Raw genomic sequence first — 23,611 nt, 5'->3', positions numbered from 1 at the left:
GCTCCCACAGTGCCTGGCCCATGTTAAGTGCTCTAGAGCAGGGGTCCCCAACACCCAGGCCGCCGACTGGTACTGGTCTGAGGCCTGTTAGGAACCGAGCTGCACAGCAGGAGGTGAGCATCAGGCAAGCGAGCAAAGCTCCATCTGCCGCTCCCCATGGCTTGCATTACTGCCTGAAACATCCCCCTCCTCCGTGGAAAAACAGTCTTCCACAAAACCAGTCCCTGGTGCCAGAAAGGTTGGGGACCACTGCTCTAGAGCGGTGCTGTCCAGTAGAACTTTCTGCAGTGACGAAAATGTTCTGTATCTTTGCTGTCCAGTAGAGTAGCCACTGGCCACGTGTGGCTAGTGAGCAGTTGAAATGTAACTAGTGTGACTGACGAACTGGATTTTTAATTTTTTTAATTACTTAAAATTTAAGTATAAATAACCACCTGTGCCTACTGGCTACCTGTTAAACACTGCAGCTCTCTAATGTTGACCGGTATTAGTATTAATGTTAATATTAAAATTAGTATGCGCGTTAGGATTCTTCTTTTCTCTTAACCATTTGGTGGAGCTCAGATTTCTCCAACCAATGCGAAGAGTGGAATAGAGACTTTCCAGAAGCGTTACAAAGTCTTATGGACTAAAACTTGGTAAATTCCGCTAAAGACTGGTTTCTTTGAGTCTGGTTTATGTCAAACAGTGTTTTTTTTCTGGTGTATTTTACTCATCTGGTATTTTCTGTCAAACCCAACACAGGTGCAAAAATACTTCTTGGAAATGAAAAATAAGGTGCCTTCCTTATCTCCGATAGATAAGAATTGGCCATCAAGACCTTACCTATTCTTGGATTCTACTCACAAGGAGCTGAAAAGGATTTTCCACTTGTGGAGGGTAAAAATTGTCTTGCTATGTTTTTTCAGAGACTTCTTTTCGTATATTTTGAGTGTTTGAGGAGTGTTACGTAAAAGCAGAATCTTCCTCTAGCCTCAAGGAGAATTAGTTGAGGAAGTTGGTGTTTTTGAAGCGGGCAGCGTGCTTGGCTTTCTGTGAGAATTCCTAGAGCCCCAGGTGCTCCTGTGACATCTTCTCTCATCCGTGGTTGGGAAGGAAAGAGCAAGGCTGCATTGTCTTTCCCGTCCAGATTCCAGTTGCTTTCAAGTAGTTGAGTTTTTTGGTTTTGTTTTCCTCTTCAGTTGAAGGAATGTTTGCTGGAGGTAGAAGTAATAAAATTTGAACATCTTCATGTGAGTAGTAAAGTCTCGAAAATTGTATGAGTTTACTTTCTATGAAGACATACATGAACACACACATTTTAATGGACTGGGGGGAAGAAGCTCTAAAGTCACCCAAAGGACATTAAAGAGATTAAAACTTCCCTACCTGAGGGAAAGGGAAGCTGAAAATCTACTTGATTTGGCCTTATATTTTGGCTCACTTAATTTTATATGAGAGCATAACATGTAATTTAGGTGGTGCTCTGTGTGGAATACATGGGGTACTTGTACAGAGGTTGACTTCATTTCAGTAACTTAGTTGATATATGGAATGCTAAATATATGTCATTCAGATAGAATGGAATCATTAGGTTGAAGGGCTTGTATTTAGTAAGTGAACGATTGATGGATACGTCTTCTGGGAAACTTTCCTGCCCAGTACTATGGGCTTCTTCTTAACTGAATCAATTATGTATAGAGACATTATCACTGATCAGTGATACCAGCACAGCGTATAGAACTGGATTCTGAGTTCTGTTCCCTAACTTAGTGAGTCAGTTTGGCAAGATTGACCAATGTCTTCAATGTTCATCTCCCCCTTTGAGTCTGATATGGAAACTATTTTCAGAAGTAATGACGGGGAGCTTCTAATGCTGGGCATCCGCTCTGCCTGTCCTTTCCCCCAGCCCCTGAGCCTTGCCTTTACCTCCGTTGAACTGGGGGTGGAGAATGGGAGGGATGAGTTTATTCCAGGGGTGGGCAGCAATGCTAGCATTCCTTTATATGATTATGTGGGTGGTTCTCAACCACCCCTGAACTGAATTTCTTAGAGAGTTCATCTAAAGAACCTGGTCCTGCCCCTCCCGCCACCCCCGTCTCCTTTCAGTGCAATCTCAGAATCGGGTGAAGGGAAGATTTCTCAGGTCCCGTGTCCACGTTATAAAATGGTAATGGAGGATTCGGAACAGTGCTTTTCAAACCATAGGTGATAGCATACTTGTGGGTCATGAAATCAATTTAGTTGATTACTACCAGCATTTTAAAATGAAATACAGTACGATAGAAAATAACGGAATATACGACATTGTAGAAAGGATAAGTATTGTTTTGCAAAGCTTTTGTGTAAGTTCTCTACATGTGTGTCTATGAATATGTGCACTGGGTTGTGATGTACCATGTTTTCCTTACTGTGAGTCTCTGAAAGAGTATGATAGCTCAGGACTGTGGATGTCCAAGGGCTGACGTCATAGTGGGAGGAAACGGTACTCCCAGGGGGCCCAGGCCAGATGTTTTGAAATAGCATCGCAAGTTCTGCCGTACAAACAGTAGTTTTTATGACATTTTCTAAGACCAACCTTTTAAAGCTCAGGAAGGAAAAATCCTCTTGGCCTTTTAAATGAATATTTCATACACATTTACGATTATTCTTACTGCTGTTAAACTGGCTTAGCATATTTAAGGATGAGTAATGATTTATTTATATAAGTGATGTCCTTCTGTTTTTCTTCTTTTCGTATCTCACAGTGTAAAAAATACAGGGACCAATTCACAGACCAACAGAAACTTATTTATGAAGAGAAACTAGAAGCCAGTGAACTCTTCAAGGACAAGAAGGCTTTATACCCATCTAGGTATTACGGCTTTGCTTTACCCATAAAAGTCAATATTTTAAAAGTTTCTCAGATATATTCGTAGGCATTTTCTAGTGGGTTTTGATTTTAGTACTACACAGGTTTTTAATTTCATGAATTACTTTATGATCAGCTGGATATGAATGTAACACATTTGAGCGAGGGCTTCCATAGTATACTTAGAGAAGTGAGATCACATTTGTTGGTTTTACTCTATTGGCATTACCTGAACACTTCCGAAATAATTAGAAGTTGTCATTTAAAATAAAAATTGTCTAGGCTGTTAAGATAAATTTACATTGTAAATTCCCGTTAGTTTTCTATAGTTTTTGGACGCTAGCTGGTTTCTGATGGCAATCTACTGTAATCACCATTCCAGTCTTCCTGCTTTAACAAGCTGGGTCAGAATCTCATTTGTAAGATAAATGAAGAATGAGCCAGTCTGTCACTTTCTGAGTGTTGCCTAGGCACTGGCCCGTGGTGGCCTTTAGTCGGCTAACTTATTGGCTGTGAGTTCACTGGCCTCTGCAGCAAGTTCAGTTCCTTTATTGTAGGCACCAAGTACTCAGTAAAAGAAGGAACACCAACTGCAAGTTTGCCAAGTGAAGTTCTTGGTAAAAACTGCTTATCAGAGTATTCTTACATCTCCCAAGTTCATCTTTTTCCCCCCTAGGATTCCTATCCCCTTTACATCTGGTGTTTCTAAAAAAGTAGATTGTACAATTTCAAGCCAAATCTGTAACAACTTTTAGCTTTTCCCAAAGAATGTCTTAGAAATAAAAATACATTATATGCTAAGTATATTCACACGTACTGCATGTGGGGTGTCTGTATCCTCTACGTCTACACATGTTTGAAAGCGCTTCTTCCTAAAGGATTAAATGAGCAATAAGTTGTCAAACTCATTTGCTTTAGATATTTTAAATGGCACAACTTCCTTGGTCAGCTGACTTGGCTGCTTGAGGGGGTGTGTACGCTCCCCTCAATCAAACACAGCGTCTAAATCCAACGTTGTTCAAAGTGCCTGCTCTGTAAAGCATATTCAGACAGGTAGATTGTCTATATTCTTTCTCCACCAACTTAATTCATTCAACTTTTTCTTTATATGTCTTTAAATTATAGAGTGACCTTCTTAATTAACATGCCCTATGGATGACTCTTTAGAAACTGGAAGGAGAAAAAAATGCATTTTTGAAGAAACAAATTCAAAGACTGTTAGCACTTTGTATTATTAAAACTGTGTTTGAATATGAACAACAACCAAAAAATGTTCATATCAAGCCAAGTCCTCTTGGGTAGTTATATTAGTTTTCGGGGATGGTAGCGTGCTCACCCTCTAGCGTTGAGAGAGGTCAAATCGTTTACCCTCCCACCGCTGCGTGAAGTGGCAGCCCTCGGGGGTGCTGGCCTTTTCTGTCCTGGGAGCTGTGTAACACTGACCACCTACGTGGATTTTCTTCCCTGATCCTCCACACACAGCACAAGCATTTAAAGTTGTATTTGCAACTTGCGAGAACGTTATAGCTCAAAATGAAGCCGTGGTTTTTCCTTGACATCTTTGAAGAAGCCTCCCCGTCACCCCGCAGGTCTTTAGGGAAAACCACCTTGGCGCCGTGTGCGTGGTCATGCCTCTTACAAGAAGTAGTTTGGAAGAAAACTGCTCTGATTCTGATTGTTTACCTTGGCCACCTCTGTCCATTTAGGGGCATATCCTAAGAGGAAAGGCCCGATGTTTCTTTCATATATGGCCTACTTAGAGCCAGAGTTACATGGTAATAGTAAGTGCTCTGCAGTTTTCTTCTCAAGTGGTTGCTCTGGATCTGTTCTTCCCCCGAAGGCCTACTCACTTCCTTACTCTCTGTGAGAAAATGAAAATTTTCTCTGGAGCAGGTGATGGTAATGATATGTGTTCTTTTTACCATTGCCACGTATTGTTTAAAGATATTAATGAATCCTGTGTGGGCAGCTGTTAACCTTATAATAACAGATTAAAAGGAATGACCTATTCCTTCCTGTGAGTCCATGCACATGGGTCTTGGCTCTCCTACTTGTGAGTGATTTCTTTCTTATCAAAGTCTTACCAACCAAATGCCATGATCACATCAAAAATATATTTGAGGTGATTCCTCACTGTAGTTTTGATTTGCATTTCTCTAATGTTGTTGCTGGAGAGGGTGTGGAAAAAAGGGAACCCTCTTGCACTGTTGATGGGGATCTAAATGGATACAGCCACTCTGGAGAACAGTATGGAGGTCCCTTAAAAAACTAAAAATAGAATTACCATATGATCCAGCAATCCCACTACTGGGCATATACCCTGAGAAAACTATAATTCAAAAAGAGTCATGTACCACAATGTTCATTGCAGCACTGTTTACAATAGCCAAGACATGGAAGCAACCTAAGTGTCCATCGACAGATGAATGGATAAAGAAGATGTGGTACATATATACAATGGAATATTACTCAGCCATAAAATGGAACGAAATAGATTTGTAGTGAGGTAGATGGACCTAGAGTCTGTCATACAGAGTGAAGTAAGTCAGAAAGAGAAAAATACCGTATGCTAACACATATGGAATCAAAAAAAAAAAAATATTGGTTCTGATGATCCTAGGGGCAGGACAGGAATAAAAACACAGACGTAGAGAATGGACTTGAGGACACGGGGAAGGGGCAGGGTAAACTGGGACAAAGTGAGAGAGTAACATTGACATATACACACCACCAAATGTAAAATAGCTAGCTAGTGGGAAGCAGCTGCATTGCATGGGGAGATCAGCAGGGAGATCAGCTCGGTGCTTTGTAACCACCTAGAGGGGTGGGATAGGGAGGTTGGGAGGGAGACGCAAGAAGGAGGGGATATGGGGATATATATATACGTATAGCTGATTCACTTTGTTATACAGCAGAAACTAACACAACATTGTAAAGCAGTTATACTCCAATAAAGATGTTAAAAAAAGAAAAGAAAAAATATATATATATTTGAAATTTGAATTTCAAAATCAACTGACCTGTTACCTTTTTCTAGTTAGTAGTACTTCCATGTGAAACCATTTCTTACGTGAGGAACTTTTTTCCTTTAGTGTTGGGCAGCCATTCCAAGGGCCTTACCTGGAAATCAACAAGAATCCCAAGTATAAGAAACTCAAAGATGCCATTGAAGAAAAGATTATCATTGCTGAAGTGGTGAACAAAATTAACCGTGCTAATGGGAAGGTAAAAACGCTAACCCTGAAGACCTGTAAGAAGTGTTTATCAGTTGGGACAGTTTTCTGAATGTTAAAATTTGCATTTCGGAAATAGACTCACAGACATAGAAAACAAATTTATGGTTACCAAAAGGGAAAGGAGTGGGGAGGGGTAAATTAGGAATTTTGGGTTAACAGATACACACTACTAAATATAAAATAGATAAACAATAAGGTCCTACTGTATAGCACAGAGAACTATATTCATCATCTTGTAATAATCTATAACAGAAAAGAATCTAAATATATATATATATGTGTGTGTGTGTGTGTGTATGTGTATGTATAACTGAATCACTTTGCTCTGTGCTGAAACTGACACAACATTGTAAATCAACTATACTTCAAGAAAATTTGCATTTCGTATACTCTACAGAGTGATTGTGAATGGAGCCGTTTTCTCTTACCTTTAAGCTTAGGTGGAATTTTCCTTGTTCTCTGAAAGTTTTGTGAGTTAAAATAGATTATCTGTGTTCTTTAGTGTGTTCTCGTTTATGTAGGTGTGCATGCTGAAAAATATTAGAATAATATTTTCTACATTTCTACAAATAACAGTGCTTTAAACTCATGAACTCTTTTGGGGGGATTTTTGATCATTGGTTTTACATCCTTTTTTGTTTTGGTTTCTTGTAGAGTACATCCCGGATTTTCCTCTTAACAAATAATAATCTCCTTCTTGCTGATCAAAAGTCTGGACAGATCAAGTCAGAGGTTCCCCTGGTGGATGTAACCAAAGTATCGATGAGCTCACAAAATGATGGCTTCTTTGCCGTCCACCTCAAAGAGGTAAAGCTTTAACTATTGATTTGACTGAAAGATTTCTGCATTGGTCCAATCTCTCAGAGATTGATCTAAAAGTTTCCACATGTGAATAATCCTGTTACTTGAAGTTTATATATTCTGTTTACCGACCTGCAAATTTGGTCTATATTCACGCATGTAAAATCTCAGGCTTGGTTTTTCAGTAACTAAATAAGATTAATGACTCTTTTTGACTCGTTCACTTGAGTTCTCATTTCACTGAGTAGCTTTTTGTTTACACCCACCATGATGTGCCTTATTTTGAGACTAATTCCTAGAACTATCAAGACATTCAAAATTATACTTCCTTCTTTTGTTTCTTCTATCTATTAAATTAGTAAATGTCTTCTTGTTCATCATTAATTTGGGGGTTTTTAATTAAAGGATGCAACTATAATAACACAACTGCCTAATTTTGACCTAAAGATTTTTTAATGTCAGCTTAACTAAGACCTACTGACTTCAACTGAGTGGTTAAGAGTGTAGGCTCTGGTATTGGTGTCACTAACTTTACAGTGACCTTGGCCAAGTCATTTAACTTTAATATGCCTACCTAATTTTCCTTTTCTTAAAATAGGGAAAATATTAGTACCTACTTCATAGTGTTGTTGTAAGGGTTAAAAGAAACTATGTAACGTGCTTTTAGCGTAGGGCCTATCACATAACAAATAGTCACTGAATAAACAGATGTCAGCAAATATTAATCATATATAGGTACATATACCTAGCTAATAGATAGTAACCTATCTAGCTGATTCTAAACATAAGAAAATCCCATAAGCTTAGTTCAGCCTGTTTTCCCCACTCTGGATTTTAGCCTAAAGGAGCATATTAAATCGGTGATTCCGAGCCTCAATTATATATTAAAACATGCTGGTCCCCAGGCCATTTCCCCAGTCCAACCGAATCAGAGTTTCTTGGAATGGGGCAAAAGCATCCTGTATTTTGAAAGCTCCCCAGCTGAGTGCCTTGTGCAGCTAAGGTTGAAAGCCACTGCCTGAGAGTATTTGTTGGAAGTCTTTTTGTTGTTGTTGTTCTTATTTTTTTAACCAAATCATGGAGGAGCTTTTAGAACAGGCCTTTCAGAACGAGTTATAGGTTAGGTCAGTGCTTCTCGAGCCTGAGTTCACCCAGGGGTCTTCTTGTGGAACCATCTGCCGTGGGCCTGCGGTCAGGCCTGAGCGTCTGCTTTTCTAACAAGCTCCCAGGTGATGTGGATGGTGCTTCTGGTCCGTCGACCGACGTGGGGTGGCAAGGGCTTAGGTAACCTTACTAAAGTGCTCGGAGCAACTTGGAAGAAATACTGCTTTTGTCATTATTGTTTCTTCGGGAGGATGGACTCCAGGAGCTGATATTTTTAAAGAGACTATAAATGTGTTTTCAGACAAACCTGTAAACACGTATCTCCCGAGCTGTCTTTAATGATGATAACCTGACTCTCGATTTGTCCTTTCAGGGCTCGGAAGCAGCTAGTAAAGGAGACTTTCTCTTCAGCAGTGATCACCTGATTGAAATGGCCACCAAGCTCTATCGGACGACTCTCAGCCAGACCAAACAGAAGCTCAATATTGAAATTTCTGATGAGTATGTTCATGAATGGTGTGACTATGCCTTCTTTTAACTTGATTGTTTTAGTTGAGCGATCTGGTCTCATTCATTTTTACAACTACTACTTATTAAGTACCAAGTGTGTGTCTGGCGTGTGTTCTAGCTGATGCATGGGCAGCGAGGAACACTGACCAAGTCCCCACGTTCACGTACCTGACATCCTAGTGGAGGAGATGAAATAATACATAGGTGGTGTGACTTTGGTTAGTGTCAAGTGCTTGTGGAGAAAAAAAAAAGGCAGGTTAAAGGTCAGATGGTGTTAATTTTGATATGGAGATCAGGGAGGCCTCTTTGATGCGGTGACATTTGAATCGAAACTGGAATCTAGGGAGATGCCTTCCGGGGGAGGCAGCAGGTACAGAGGCCCTGAAGCAGGAGTGGACGTGGTGGCAGAGTGAAATGGGGAGGAAAGACCCTGGAGCAAGAGGTAGAGGGACCCGGCTGTGTAGAGCCTGGTAGCTGAGGTCAGGAATTGAGATTTTGCTGCTGATGAAAAGTCACTGTGGGTTATGGGCAAGAATGTGGCGTGACCCGATTTATGATTTTTGAAGAGCTCTCTGGCTGCAGGGTGGGGAATGACTGTTAGGGAGGCAAGAGTGAAAGCAGAGAAAATAGGGGGGAGCTTCTGTGAGCTCTTGAGGGTAAGGACGTTGAGGCTTAGGCTAGGGTGTGAGTAGGGGAAGTAGTGAGAAGTAGTCAGGTTCTGAGTGTGATTTGAAGGAAAACGAGAACTTATTACCATACTGGGTGTTAGGTTTTGGGCCTGAGCCTACATGGTACCATTTACTGCAGTAGCTGACACTGAAGAAAGAGGGGTTTGGGGGTGGCTGAGGTGTGGGGAGTCAGGAGTGCCGGTTTGGGATGTGTTAGGTACTTGAGATACCTTTTCTCACATGTAAACGAGAGTTATAGAGTAAGTGTTCCATTGACAACGGTTCACTAGTGTCAAGACGGCTGTGAGTTTGAAATTCGCTTTTTTTGCTTCACGTTAGGGCTCTGATTATGGAGACGTGATTTGTATGCAGATTGGGGCATCCCTCCATTTATTAAATCGGTCAATATGAGATCATTGACATGAATTTTAGTTACTATGTGGATTGACACTTACTTGATTACTTTTTAATAGATTGTTTACCATCTGTGTATCTACTTCCTTGCACGCAGAGTAAAAATTTGCAACAGCATATCGCTCAGGAAATGATATTATTTACTAATGAAGATTTTGCCAGCCTATTCTATCTCAAGTCTTTATAAAAGTCTCTCTAAAATAAATTCATACCCATTCCTGTCCCCTTGTAAACCAAACCAACTCTCCTTGATGTGTTAGGATTGACAGAACCTTAGGTTCACTGTCTGTTCTAAGAATGGTGTTTAGATGGAGCGCGGGGGTGTGGGGATATTGGCCTTTATGTATACTCTGTATTGGAAAATGCAATTTACACAAAATAACTTTCCTTATGATTGAGTCCTTTCTCATAAAACAAAGAAATTAGGAAAAAAGATAAGGGCTTGTTGGGTTCCAGTCAATTAAGGTTTTAACCTGTGAGGGCTGTTAGATCTTTCAACTCTCTTTAGTTGAAATTTTTCATAACTCAGGAAACTACACTTCTTGTTTTGGTGGGACTGGTCATTCCCACTCATCGTGGAAAGATTCTGTGTGTTCAGATGGAGAAGCTCCTTGATACATGGATGAAGCAGCCTCGCATTTGGTCTGCTACATTAATAAGGCCATCTTTGCAGAGAAAATCGCGCCAACATCCAGACCACAAAGGATTGCTGCCTTTAAGCACCTCCCAAACTGGCATTCTGAGAACACTGCCTTTGCAGGATGTTAGTAGTGATGTGCTGTGAAGAAATGTACAGTCCTTCTTCACTATAGCACCTCCCAGAGCCTCTGCAGTCCTGTTGCACGTTGTGACTCTCCTGAGGGGCTCCGGGGGGTGCCATGTGCTGTATCAACCACAGGACCCCTCCAGTGGCTCTCACAATTTCTGTTCGAGGCACATGATCTCGGAACACTGATGGGGATAGTTTGCTTCAGGGCGGCAGGGACCCTGCTTGTCACAGAAGAGGGGTGTGATGTTCTAGCTGTGTAGGCTTTTAATAAACATGCTTGACTGTGCGAAGATTCTGTGTGGCCACGTGAAGAAAACAAACATTTAGTAGCATTATAAACCAGTCCAGAACACCTTTCCTTCCCCTATTCCTACTTATTGGTTGGTCTCATAAAAATAAAATAGCTGATGGAAGCTTGCCTAGCACCGTGGTCCCTTCCTGGCCAGTGCAGGAAGCCACGTGGCAGAGCAAGGCTCCCAAGTAGCCTCTGATTCATAACCTCTGGGAGCTCTTAAGCAGGGATTATACTCCTTTTTGGAGAGGATTTTAAACAAAATTTTGCATTTTAAACAAAATTTTACAGAGTCATGGGGAGGGGTGCCCATGACGTATTTTTGCAGACTATACAGACCAGTGTTGTAAACAGCATACTGTTCTGTGACCAGGACCTTCCTCAGTAGATCCTTTTCAGAAGTAGAAGTCGTTATTCTAACAAACCCAGTCTCCACAATCCCTATATGTCAGTTTATAGGAGGAAAGTCAAAGGCCTGTTACTTCCTTAGAGCAGTTTTAACCTGCACATGTAGAAGTGAGAATTGAATTCAGTGAGACACTCAACTGCCTTATAATCCCCAGTCCTTAAACTCCCAAACTATTCAGTCTGTAAATAGATTGCATTTTAAGGGTAACCTTAAATAAGATCTATAGTATTTCTAAAAATGAATCTATAGTAATAGAAACTAAAGTGAATTTTTCTATTCAGTATTTTAAATATACATGTGTATATGCAATACACGTATACACACATACACATATATTATTTAAGTTATACAGTTGTTTTTCTGAATATTTCAAATCCAAACAACTAATCTATGTTCCTTTTACTGTGAAGTTCTGTTATTGGTGCTGTGAAATCATGCGTCTGACATGATTATTTGCTGTAGGATGATTCTCTGTCCTTACTGTGGGCCAGGCTTCAGTTTTCTCTTCTATGAAATAGAGATAAATAATGGTACTTACCTCATAGGATTGTTTTAAAGTTGAGTTAATATGTGTAACTTCCTAAGAACAGTGTGGTCCGTAGTAAATACTCGGTAAAGTTTAGTTACCGTTATCTCTAGAGTGAATCACGGTCATGAATTGCGAACACAGAGACAGCCAGTGTATGCTAAAGTTATTGGGAAAAGAACTCCCCGTGCATTTATTACTACAAGTGGTCTTTAAAAATTAAAATGTAAAAATATTTGATTATATATGTTAAACTTGAAAGGTTTTGTTTTTCCTTTGAGGCACATAGATATAAGTATACATGCTGGAAAGAGATCTCAGGTGAATTTGGAAATAGAGCTTCTTTTTTAGTGCTTTCAAGTTGAAAAGAAACAGCCCATTTGAAAGCTCAGAAGTACCACCGATGAGTACAAACTTACGTGTCACGTTTCACTCCAGTAGCTAATGTTTGCAAAATGTGGCCTCTTTAGACCTTGAAACAGAGACTAACATGTACAGAGCAGAGCTGTCATCGTGGGTGCCAGGGAGCGTGTGACCCATCACATGGTTTTTAGAGTGACTCACTTAATTGTATGCCAGTGACTCAGAAAACAGTTCCCTGAGAAACATAACCGAAAGCATGGTAACATTACACTGATTCTGATGGTGGAGAGAAAAGAGCACAGGCCTTGAGCTGGGAAGGGCTGGGTTCTGGTTCAGCCATGCTGCCCTCATGCCTCCTTGGTGATGCCGTCCTGGAGGGCAGAGACCTCAATTTATACATCTGGATGTCTGTCCCTCACAGCACCCAGCCCAGGGGGAAGCCAGTCATATGTCTGTTGTAGGAAGGAGTGACAGATAATCTTGTGGGCAGGCGCTCAATCCATGAAAGGAAAGATTTGAACTAGAATATGGTTTCCCACAGTGTACCACATATACCACTGGTAGCGTAAGAGGTGGCTTTAGGTGTACACTGATAGATTTTTATGTATGTGTGGATATTAAAAATATAACTGGCAGATCAGACTCATGATTTCATCATTTTTATTCAGTAGGTCACAGCTATTTTGAAACATTTATTTAGTGTGTAGATATGAAAAAAGATGTGTAGGATGTATGTAAATACCCAACATTTGGAAACCATAGTCTGGAGTGTCTCTAGACCCCTTTTCTTTTTTTAAATTTATTTATTTAATTTATTTATTTTGGGCTGCCTTGGGTCTTCGTTGCTGTGCGCGGGCTTTCTCTAGTTGTGGAGAGCGGGGTCTACTCTTCGTTGCGGTGCGCGGGCTTCTCATCGCGGTGGCTTCTCTTATTGTGGAGCACGGGCTCTAGAGCGCAGGCTCAGTAGTTGTGGCGCACGGGCTTTGTTGCTCCGCGGCGTGGGGATCTTCCCGGACCAGGGCTCGAACCCGTGTCCCCTGCATTGGCAGGTGGATTCCCAACCACTGCACCACCAGGGAAGCCCTAGGCCCCTTTTCTGAAATTCTGTATTGCATTTTCTCAATTTGTTGATAATTTAATATTTTTGCTATGCAGAAATGGAGAAAAATGGAAAATAGCATGTTCATCTTTCCGTCTGAAACATGGAAATAATTATTCATAGCCCTTCTTACGGTATAGGAATATAATGAGCTAATGAACTTGAGTTTACTTAGGGCTAAATTATGGCCACTGGAAGCAAAATGCAGTGTAATACCTGTTGGTGTGATCCTGTGGCTAGAAGGGCTGATGGAAAGGGGAATACTTGTCAAGGTAAATATCCATTAAAAAACAAAAGCTGATGTTAGTGTAATCATCAGCTGTTTAATGTGTACTTTTCTTCAGTTTGTCTTATTCTTTCCTCCTAGGTTCCTGGTGCAGTTCAGACAAGACAAAGTATGTGTGAAGTTTATTCAGGGCAACCAGAAAAATGGGAGTGTCCCAACATGCAAGCGAAAAAACAACCGTCTTCTTGAAGTCGCTGTCCCTTAACTGGCGCCTCCCCTCTGCTTCCATGGACTCGTTTCTTTGTAATAGTGCAATTTGGTTTTGCTTTGTTTGGGGTTCATTGTATGTTCGGGAATTGCCAAAGGTTAATACTGTTAGAGTCCCTTGGCAAAATAAAAATATTTGACTAATCAGTTTTTACTATTGGAATAGTTTTAACCCTTAAAGTACACATTCTGTCCTGGGACAAGATTGTAGAAACTAACAATAACTATGCCATGTCGTGCGTGTTCCTTGTTTAGTCATCATGTTAGATCTTTGTGCCCTAAAGCAATATATTACTCATAAATCATTAATACATCTAAGTGTAGGAAACGGTCTTAACAGATAGTGCATCCGTTCATCAACTATTTATTGAATGCCTGCTCTGTGCTAGGCATTGTACTAGGTGATACGAAAACTTATTAGGAACCTTTTTTTTTTGTTTTAAGGCCATTGCATTCTGGCTGGTTTGTGCTGGCTGTACCAGGGCTAAGAGAGTTTGAAAATGTTGAGACCAAAACAGTAACTGTTGATGATGGACAGCATTTGTTAGGAACCCTGTAGTATGATCTTTAACAATATATACTTCAAGAAGGGCTGGTCCTAGGAAGTAGATACATTGATATATGACTCGGTAAAATTGCTTCTACGTGTGGTTTCTGTTTGAAAAGAGAAAACTGACATTTGAACAGGACTTTTAAAGTGTTCAGATCTCTTGTAATTGCTTTTAACGGTAGAAAAGAGTCATTCTTATTTTAGAAAAAGTGACAGAAGCAGTCCAGTAAGGTTATACTTTCCTGTTTCTGGTATACATCATATATGATCCTAGATATGCTAATATCTGCAGAGTGTTGTTTTCACCCAAATTACAGTGAAAGGCTGAAAGCCTTTCAGATGGGGGCAAGCATTCTATATGATGTGCAATAGACATCCGAGATCTTTTTTGAAAGTTTTATTTATAATATACATTTTGTATGAGAGAGATGATTAGTACAGGGTACATATTTTAGCCAAGGATCAAAATGGTGTGTGTTAATTTGCAGGATTTCCCCCCCCCAAATTCACAGTAAGGATTCATTTTGGAAACTATATTTTAAACTTCGGAATCAAATCGTTTCTCATTTGGGAGGATAATGTATATACATTGGTATGTTAAATAATAAAACTGTTCGAATTTGGTGCCATTTCCTGGATCACAACTGTATTTTTGTATTTCAAGCTATTTTCTTACGTTGTATGTCAATGTATTGTCGCACAGAAAGGCTTTACAATCCAAACGTTACGCGTTCTCTGTGTAATTGAATTTCACTTAGCTTTTGTAAACCAGAAACATTCGTTGAAAGTATTTTCTGGGGATTTTCTTTTAACTTTTGTACTTTAAAAAGTTGCTCCCGTAAAGAAATTCTCAGAAGCCTTTGTGTTTATTGGCTCAGGTAGAGGATATAATTACTTTCTTTGTCTTTTCCAACATGTATATAAAGTGGTAGATCGATGATTACTGAAATAGGTGAGTAGAAATTTGGAATTGAGAGGTGTTTTATTAAAATGTTTTAAAAAAATATGTAATACATTCACATTGTTCAACATACAAATAAATGTAAAAAGATATATAATACAAATTCTCCATCCCATCAGTCACCCATCTGCTCAGTTCCTGTGCCTCCCTGCAAAGTTAACCATTGTTTTTAATTGGTTTTACTTTATGCATATGCTTACAAGAAGAAATAAAAAGAGATTCTTATCTTCCTCCTGCTTTACAAAAGCTATTATAGATATTGTTCTTTACTTTGCCTTTTTCGCTCTTCATTCTTTGTACCGTATAGTCTTCCGTTGTATGGGTGCACTATAATGTATTTATCCAGTCCCCTACTGATCATCATTGGGTTGTTTCCTGAACGGAAGTTCACAGGGGCACGGCACTGTTGGCCAGACCTGCCTGTGCTGCCCACCCCCCACCCCATGCCTGACTAGAGGTTACTGATAAGCTGTAATGTTGCCTACTACAGCGGGTGTGCGTCCAGTACTTCTGTATCTTTGAATTTCTGTCACTCTCCTGCAGTGGAGAATTAAAGTATTGGTGTACCTTAGTGACACAGCCCTAACTTGTTCCCAACCACCACTTAGTTGCCCAGCCCCTGGAGTGGCTTGTAGATGTTGTGCTTGAAAAAAGTAACCAGGTAGTGAGGACCAACATCAGACCGTGGTAGTCGCCAAGTTTGCAGTGCTGTTGATGCCCTTACCCTTGACTTTGACATCCATCTACCACAAGGCAAGAAGCGAACATGGGAAAGTTACTGTCTTAAAGACTGGTTACGGTTTTGTATTTCACACTCTTGGAATAATAACTTGGACCCAGTACTTAGATGTAAGACCTTCAGCTGTAGTTTGAGTACCTTTGCTCATACCCCAGGGGTTACAGGTATGTCTGTAATGGCAAAGCACCAGGGCCAAGGGTTCTGAGAATCAGGGACATCCTTAGTATTGAAGATTTGGCTGAAATCTAAGAGAATAAACAGTTTTATTATCATGTCATTTCAATAATATGCTGAGTGAGAACTCTGAAGTTCATGTAACTGAGTGTAATTATGATAATTACAGCATGGTTTAAAATTCTTTTGAGGCTAAATATAATAGACAACAGCTTTTTTGTTTGTTTGTTTTTATACGCTATTTTTCATGTACTAGGTAAGGTAATTTAGGCCCTAAGATATTCAAATAAGAAGCACTTTTTAAAATGGTGTATGTTGCTGGTAAATTCCATAATGGTCTATTATATTAGGCTCTTGCCAAAAGGCATTGTAGTAAGAGCCTTTGTTTTTAAGCTGGGCATTGTTTTTCCATTAATACTGCAGTGGAACGAAGGGCAGTAGTTCTGCTTTCCTTTTTTTTTTTTTGGCGGTATGCGGGCCTCTCACTGTTGTGGCCTCTCCCGTTGCGGAGCACAGGCTCCGGACGTGCAGGCTCAGCGGCCATGGCTCACGGGCCTAGCCACTCCGCCGCATGTGGGATTTTCCCGGACCAGGACACGAACCCGTGTCCCCTGCATCGGCTGTTTAATGTGCTTTCTGGTCTCATCAGCTTCTATTCCAATAGCCACTCAGTAGAAAATTAGTTTTTCAGTTGTTTTCTTCCAAATCTTGGAATCATTTGCTTCGTTCTCTTTGGTTTGAAGATCATTTTCAGAATCTGGAGTTAATCACAGTACAGCGTAAACCACAATCTCTTCCTCATTAACTTTTTTTTGCTGGCATGGTGGCCAGATCCCTCTGCTCAGTTACATAAAATTCAACAAAAATCTGAGTTTGTGAGGAAAATAGTCTCAGCTTCTCAGCGTTTAAGGAGGAAACTGGGAACAGAATTTAATTCCATGTTCACCAAAAGGCCTGGCAGTACTGAGAGAAAGAAATATCAATAGATCAGCCAGCTTACCTTATCATTTCGCTTAGTTTTTTAATGTTTTTTTTTAATCCAGTCTTGAGACATAATTGACATTTAGTTTTAGGTATACAACATAATGATTTGCTATGGGTGTATTATTGTGAAATGATTATCACAATAAGTTTAATTAACATCCATCACCTCTCATAGTTAATTTTTGTGATGAGGATTTTTTTTTTTTTTTTGTGCCTTACACGGGCCTCTCACTGTTGTGGCCTCTCCCGTTGCGGAGCACAGGCTCCGGATGCGCAGGCTCAGCGGCCATGGCTCACGGGCCCAGCAGCCGCTCCGCGGCATGTGGGATCTTCCTGGACCGGAGCACGAACCCGTGTGCCCTGCATCGTCAGGCGGACTCTCAACCACTGCGCCACCAGGGAAGCCCTGTGATGAGGATTTTTAAGGGTACTCTCTTAGGTCATTTCACTTATACTCATCCCAACTTTTTTCTTTTTTCTTTTCCTTTCTTTCTTTCTCTCACCAATTAATGGATCTGGCATATTCTCTTTTAAAATATTTTTGTTTACCGACATACACATCAGAAATGTACACAAACCAGAAATGGACCTATCAAAGAATTTTTACAGAGTGAACACATCCATGTAACTAGCACCGAAAAAAGAAGCACCCCAAAGATAGCACCCAGGAGCCCCCTTTTCCATCCCAGACATAATTCCTTATAAAAGTAACTTTTCTCTTGTTTTCTAGTACTATATATTAATTTTGCCCTTTTGTTTTACTTCCTATAAGTAGAATCATCCAGTATATACTCCTCCTTCTGGCCTCTTTCATTCAAACTGCTTCAAATTTTGGATTTTGATCTTTTCCTGGGCTAGCAATATGATACTCTCATGACGGTGGCCAGTGGCTGCAGCCGCAGCTCCCAGTCAGCTCCGTGATCACAAGGGGAAACAGCTGATACACTTACAACCATTCTGTACCCGTATAACCTTCTGTTTTTCACTTGCAGTATAGTATTCAATAAATCACATGAGATATTCAACATTTATTATGAAACAGGCTTTGTGTTAGGTGATGTTGCCCAACTGTAGCCTAATGTAAGTGTTCTGAGCATGTTTAAGGTAGTCCCAGCTACTCTATGATGTTCCATAGATTAGGTGTATTAGATGCATTTTCTACTTGTGATATGTTCAACTTACAATGGGTTTATCAGGAACGTAACCCCATCGTAAGTTGAGGAAGATCTGTAATTGTGAAATTCATTCATATTATTGCATGTGGCTAAAGTTTGTTCTCCTTGCTGCGTGATACGTCATCATGTGGGTAGATGGCACTTTTGTAATCCACGTTGCTGTTGATGGGCGTTTGGCTATTGTGCATAGTGCTTCTGCAAACATTCTTGTGCACATCACTTGGTGAATATCTGTACACATTTCTGCTGGATATACACCTAGGGATAGAGCTGCTGGGTCGTAGGGTAAGATATGTTCAGCTTTAGTAGATTCCATCAAACTGACTTCCAAAGAATCTGTACCACTTTACACTCGCCCCAGCAGTGTATGGGGTCGCAGTTGCCACACCTGGTATTGTCAGTCGTTTTGTCAGTCGTTTTCATTTTGATCCTTCTGATGGCTCTTTAATTTGCATTTTCCTGGTGACTAATGAGCTCAAGTACCTTTTCAATATTGGCCATTTGCTCATCACCTCTTGTGAAGTGCCTATTCAAGTATTTTGCCATTTTTTCTGTTGGGGTTGTCTGTCTTTTTGATTTGCACACGTGTGTTTTGGATATGAGACCTTTATTGGATGTGTGTGAGGTCAGCATCTTCTCACAGTCTGGTTTCCTTTCTACTCTCTTACCAGTGTCTTTTGATGAATAGACATTCCATTTTAGTGTAGTCCAGTTTGCCGATTCTTTCCTTTATGGTTGGTACTTTTTAGTTTCCAGTTTACAAAATATTTGTTTACCCAAGGTCATGAATAGATTTACCTGTGATTTCTTTTAGAAGCTTTATTGTTTTGCCTTTCACATTTAGCTCTTTAGTTTACTGGAATTTTTGTTTGTTTGTGTTTTTGAATGGTGTGAGCTAGGGAGTCAAGATTCATTTTTTTTCCATATGGATACCCAGTGGACCCGGCACTTTTCATTGAAAAGGTCATCCTTGCCCTACTGCACTGTTTATTCTCTGTTCTATTACATTGATTATGTATCTTTGTGTCAATAGTAAACTGTGTCGGTTATTATAGCTTTGTGACATGTTGTCATAGTCACTTAGAAGGGAAATTCATAACTCTTAGAGGTCCTACGTTCTTGTGATAGGAGGGGGAAAAGCATTAAAACTAATAAATACACATTTTCAGGTATTTTGAGTAGTGATAGAGTTCAAAAGATAGGAGTGCAAAAATTTGCACTTCTAAAATTAGCCCTTCACTAGCCACAGGGATTGGGCATGGGAGTTCCTAATGGGATCATATGGGGAAAATATTCAAGGTTTCCTTGAAGTAAATTAACAACTTCTAATTTTATGTGATATTTTGGTTTTCCATTAACTCATTGGTTCCTATCCATATTACTAATCATCCCCATTTACAATTTTCCATAAAGTCTTCATAAAATTATCATGTAAGTGCATGTGAGTATTTTCTTTTGTTTCTAGGTGTTTCCCTCTTCGATTAAGTTCTTTGATGGTAGATAATGAGAGACCTCTGAGGGTTTTTCTAGTTCTTTAACAATCTTCTACAATATTTTTTCAGTCTTTTACAACAGCTTACATTGTGCAGTGATAATAGAGATAGATAGTATCTATCTATAGAAATAGATGATATTTGTAGATGAGTCCAGGCGGTGTTGCAGGTGGATTCCGCATCTGTGGCTTCTCTGGTACTCCCACACTTTTTTTAATTAGAAAAAAATGATTTTTCTAAATCATTTCCTAGTAATCACCCAGTCCATTCTCTTGTGTGCAGTTCTGAGCTAGTTAAATTCAGAATTGCCTTCTCTAAAATGATCACTGCAAACTCAGCTTTCCTGAGGTCGAGATTTTAATTGACAGAGTGGAGCAGTAAAGCCATATGGATCCTTTTTTTTTTTTTCTCCCCCATGAGGGGCAAATTGTAGGCAGACAATATGTTTAATATTGATTTTATATGCAACAATAATAATTTCCCAGAAAGGTACGCATATCTGTAAGTCAAATAAGGAAGAAGCTCGTATGGGTCTCAGCTCATACGCAGAAGGGAGAGGGATGGAGTTGTTGAGGCACTGCATAGAAGAAAATAAAACTTTCTTCCATTTAGAAACCTGAAAGTAGTCCTTCAGCTACAAGGTCATCTTCATTGTTTATTCAGTAATATAATGTATATGGTAATATTGCCATTCTATTGTCTCTTAGAATATATTCTATCTTCTGAAAGGGGATAGTGTTATATTTAAGCAGAGTAATTATAATGACTCATTCTCCTTGTTACAGCCCCTAAAAATGACCTGAAATGAATTTCCTAAAGTTTGAAAACTGCTTTTAGAATAGAGCTCACGGAAGATAGAACTGTATCTATTAGATAGGACTCAGCACCATTTTATTCAGTTGAAACTACTGAATACTTTTTTGATGGGGGAAAATCAGCAAGTTTCTATTCAGATGTCCCAGCTGGCATTTTTGAGATTCAAGTTCAAAAAGGGCTTGACAAGTTTAATGCTGCCCAGGCATACCATTTACTCAGGAGGGGAGACAACTTATTTCTATCATTGTTTTGTAAAATTTGGGTGACTATAAACAAAAATAAAAAGAGAGATGTTCATAGATGTCTTTTTGTTGGAAAACATGGTCACTTTACTATAGCTTTGAATATAAATGGGGGAAAAGTTCTTGTGTCTGGGTATTACGGACTCACTCGGCACAAATTAAGGTAGGGATTCAGGAAGTGTCAGTAGTTGGAACCTAGTCTTTCTGATCATCTCGGAGGCTGTTTGGTAACAGCTTTCTTTACTTCCTTGCACAAGCTGGACTTGGATCTGAAAAAAAAAAAGGGATCTGGTAACATTAAAGGAAAAGCAGTTGGGAGCTGTTGCTGAAACATTACAAAAAGGAAATCCACCCCCCAATTTGTTCCTTCCACTAAAAGAAACCCCACAGATGAAGATGTCATGTGGTGTCTTGAACTGCCCACACCAGACACACAAAGTCTGTTTGAAACAGTTTATTTCACAAGTGTGGTTTGATATGTACAGATGCAGACACCATTCATATCCCTGTCTAAGGATGCCATTTCTGATGGGCATTTGTGGCTAGTTAGGAAAATCGGTACAGGTCTGCTCTACTCATCCTGGATTGCTTAGAAGTCATCGTTAGTCACATGGTTGCCACTTACCTCCCAAACAAACCCATCTTTGAATACTTTGGGGCAACCACTTCAGGATTTCATTATACCATTGACCCTTGAACAACATGGGTTTGAACTTCGCAGGTCCACTTACACGTAGATTTTTTTTCAACAGCAAATACTGTAGTGCTACACGATCCACAGTTGGTGGAATCCCTGGGTGCTGAACCACAGGTACGGAGGAACCACGTATATGGAGAGCCAGCTATAAATTATACATGGATTTTCGACTGTGCAGAGGATTGGTTCCCCTAACCCCCGCATTGTTCAAGGGTCAATTATATTTTCTGCTGAGACATGGTACATTCTGTAATGGGAACTGCTTTACGTTGAGTGTAAAAATTTAAATTCTTCCAGTTTTGACGTTGAGTCCTATTTTGATGTGATCACCTCACTTATTTTTCAATAATTGCATTACCACTTGTTCTTTTCATGAAGCTAATAAAATGTCTTGAAACCAGAATCAGATCCCTGAATGGGCCATTTTGCTTTATCTTAGACTTCACCTCAACAAGTCTTGCCAAATGTGTGTCACTAGACAAAAATGCCAGCTGATTGCTTGGTAGAAACCCGACACTGCTGTTCAAATGAAGGTACATTGAGAGTGTCTCCCAGGTTGCCACCTTGATTTAGAATGTGGCTGCCGAGGATTAAAAGTGTTAGTGAAGGAAAAGCACTTTCAACTCTTACCTAAAAAGAGAATCTTTCCTTTACACATTGGAGTTTCAAGAATAGCCGTGAAACAATATTGAGAACGTCTGTCATCTAGTTGGGTGGATCCCAATGTTTTCTAGTATGAAGACCCCTTCTTAATTTATGCGTGACTGCCTGCATGATGGTGGTCATGCTTTTAGCATCTTCTGATTGGGTAGGTACATAATTTTTCTAAGTTGATTACTTAAGTAAATTTGCACTTGCTTAATCATAGAACATCTCAGCACATTTGCAAAAAGGAACTACATACATTTGCACTCATCAGTACGATCAACAGACAGAGCTTCATGTGGAATCATGGACCCCTTGCAAATACTCCATAGTTTGAGAATTGCCAATCTGTATCTTCCGGTTCCTTTACATCACAGATAAGAAAAGTCAGGGCCCAGAGAGATTCAGTGATTCGTCCAAGTTTTTATGGTCTCTGGCAGAACTAGATTGCAATTCATGTCTCCTGGTTTTTCTACTCCCCACCACAGACTCCCTTAGTTGGATTAGAAAAGGATGATCAAACTCCTGAATTTTCATTTATGAATTTATAGTGCTGGGTATTAATGGGCGATGCCACAATATAAAAAATCATGCAGGAAAGATGGAACCCCAGTGTGGAAGCTCAAACTGGCAGTGCCCAGTACATGGTAATTGCTCAGCAGATAGAGCAGATGGAAGCACAACTTCTCCATTTCTAACCCTCTGTCCCTCCACCTCCACCCTGCCCAAGTGTTCCAGTTCCCTTAAACATGAAGATTTCACTTGTCCTTGTTCATTCAGTTTATACAATTGAATGTTCAAACCTGCTTTTCCCAAAGATATTTATTTATAATAATTCAACTCCCAGACTTCCCTGGTGGCGCAGTGGTTGAGAGTCCTCCTGCCGATGCAGGGGACACGGGTTCGTGCCCAGGTCCGGGAAGATCCCAGATGCCGGGGAGCAGCTGGGGCCGTGAGCCATGGCTGCTGAGCCTGCGCGTCTGGAGCCTGGGCTCCACAATGGGAGAGGCCACAACAGTGAGAGGCCCGCGTACCGCAAAAATAAAAATTCAACTCCCACCTCTGTCCACTCCCCACCACCAATAATTTTGTATCATAACTTTGTGAGACCATCCCACCGGCAGGAAGTGGCACAAGCAGATGGATTGTTCTAAATTCCCAGGCAAATATTTCGGAAAGAAATTTTCTCTCTTGCGATCCTGGAAAGTAACATTTATATGAATAATTAAATAAGTCTTCCCCTGGTCTTCATTCTTTCTGGTGTTATAGAAGCTATCTCTAAGCGAATTAAGATGGTGTATATTCCAAAAACAAATCTTATCTTTAATATAAGTATCAACTATCCTGCAGCAGGAACACCCATTTCAGAAATATATTTGCATCTTCCCAAGTCCATGAAATTGTTACTTGAATCCTACTGGACTTAGCCTTTTGTAGAAGAGCTGATAGAACTGTCCAAGGAAGAGTGCTTCGTGCCAGGCAGAGTCAGACGTTAACTCAGATGATCCTTTCCTTGGGTTCAGGGCTCTTTCAGACAAGTCGATAGTAGACTCTTCTGATTTCCCCAAAGGAAAGAGGAGAGAACAGATACCCCCAGCTGTCTGAGAAGACATAGAGCAGT

At 40.1% G+C, this 23,611-nt stretch overlaps 1 protein-coding gene across 4 annotated transcripts in view; it reads left to right on the top strand.

Annotated features, from left to right (window-relative positions):
* The window catches only part of MYO1B (myosin IB), a 189,631-nt gene extending 167,889 nt beyond the window's left edge, over window positions 1-21,742 (top strand). For all 4 annotated transcript variants that reach the window (XM_060016389.1, XM_060016393.1, XM_060016392.1 and 1 more), the window contains 6 exons: window positions 745-879; window positions 2,727-2,833; window positions 5,923-6,055; window positions 6,721-6,873; window positions 8,345-8,472; window positions 13,389-21,742. In XM_060016389.1, the coding sequence (XP_059872372.1) occupies window positions 745-879; window positions 2,727-2,833; window positions 5,923-6,055; window positions 6,721-6,873; window positions 8,345-8,472; window positions 13,389-13,512 (780 nt within the window). In that variant the 3' untranslated portion in view covers window positions 13,513-21,742. The remainder of the gene's footprint in view (window positions 1-744; window positions 880-2,726; window positions 2,834-5,922; window positions 6,056-6,720; window positions 6,874-8,344; window positions 8,473-13,388) is intronic.
* Window positions 21,743-23,611: the final 1,869 nt, after the last annotated feature.

This window comes from Delphinus delphis, chromosome 7 (assembly GCF_949987515.2).
Source record: "Delphinus delphis chromosome 7, mDelDel1.2, whole genome shotgun sequence".
Taxonomy (NCBI): Eukaryota; Metazoa; Chordata; class Mammalia; order Artiodactyla; family Delphinidae; genus Delphinus; species Delphinus delphis.
The sequence above is the reverse complement of the archived record's forward strand: the minus strand, read 5'-3'. Positions and strand labels throughout refer to the sequence as shown.